General features: G+C 39.0%; 1 protein-coding gene across 1 annotated transcript; it reads right to left on the reverse strand.

The window, feature by feature from the left end:
* Positions 1-311: 311 nt before the first annotated feature.
* LOC118837306 (transcription factor BTF3-like) lies at positions 312-791 on the reverse strand. Its single transcript, XM_036744193.1, has one exon. The coding sequence runs from the start codon at positions 783-785 to the stop codon at positions 312-314; it is 474 nt and encodes a 157-aa protein (XP_036600088.1). The 5' UTR covers positions 786-791.
* Positions 792-1,114: the final 323 nt, after the last annotated feature.

Raw genomic sequence — 1,114 nt, forward strand, 5'->3', positions numbered from 1 at the left:
AGGAGAACATTGCACACAACCACAGACTCATTGCTTCTGTGATTACTAACTTTTTTTTTTACTAGGTAAAGATTTTATTAACCTTTTTTTTCAAACCTTAATTCCAGGCTTATTCAGCATAGTTAGGCTGCAAAAAATGAATTGTCTATAAGCAATAAATGAAAAGAGCTGCAATGTCCAATGGGCTTCAAAATATTAGAGATCTAATTCTCTAGATCCATAAACAAAAACAAAAAAAAAGGAAAAGAAAAAGAAAAAAAAGCAGCTCCATATAACTTTCAAGTTTTAACTTTCAGAAGTTGATACTCAATTCAGGTGACCTCGTTCTTAGAAGCCTCATTAAAATTCTCAAGGAGATCTGGAACTTCACCATCATAATCCTCCCCAGTGGCAAGTGGTGCTTTTCCATCAACAGGTTGTTTGGGCAGAGCCTCTGCCAGTCTTCTTAAACCAGTTAGACTGTCAGCTCCTACCTGGTTTAAGATGCTGGGGAGTATTTCTGTTAGCTGCTTTGTCTCATCATGGCCTGTAGTAATGAAAGTGTTTGCTGCCAATGATGCCTGAACTTCAGGATTATAAAAGTGGATCACTGTTCCCTGGTTGGTAAACATATTCACCTCTTCAATACCAGAAATATTGTTTGCTCCTAGCTTCTTTAAGGAAAACTGAAGTTTCTTATCATCTGCTGTAGCTGTTCTATGAAACACCTTCTTCTTTCTCCAAGCAGTTCCTTTCCCATCAATGCACACTTGTGCTTGCTGCTTGGCAAGTTTCTCTTGGTTCATAATCGTTTCTTTCCTCTTGCCGGAATGGAAACAGAGCTGTGCAGATGACCGGTGGAGTTACTCCCAGGGTGGCAGGTATAAGAGCCAAAGCTTTGATGACTAACTTTGATAGATTTGACTCTTCTCAAGAATGCAAGTTTCTAAGACAGCTATTTAAAACTAAGAGGTTTGGGGACGATAATTGTTTTGAGTTTTCTTTACAGGAAGAATTATCTGAAGTGTCATGAAGCCAACGTAAGAAAATGGCATGTGCTTCAGTCTGAGAGCCACCACAGGTGGATATTTGTTCTTGGAACAATTTGGGGGGAAGACTTTGGTGTGGCTTAAAG

Source organism: Trichosurus vulpecula, chromosome 2, assembly GCF_011100635.1.
Source record: "Trichosurus vulpecula isolate mTriVul1 chromosome 2, mTriVul1.pri, whole genome shotgun sequence".
Lineage (NCBI taxonomy): Eukaryota > Metazoa > Chordata > Mammalia > Diprotodontia > Phalangeridae > Trichosurus > Trichosurus vulpecula.

Excerpts from the sequence above, each read along its gene's own strand:
- LOC118837306 (XM_036744193.1), bottom strand. The coding sequence starts at position 785 with ATGAACCAAGAGAAACTTGCCAAGCAGCAAGCACAAGTGTGCATTGAT.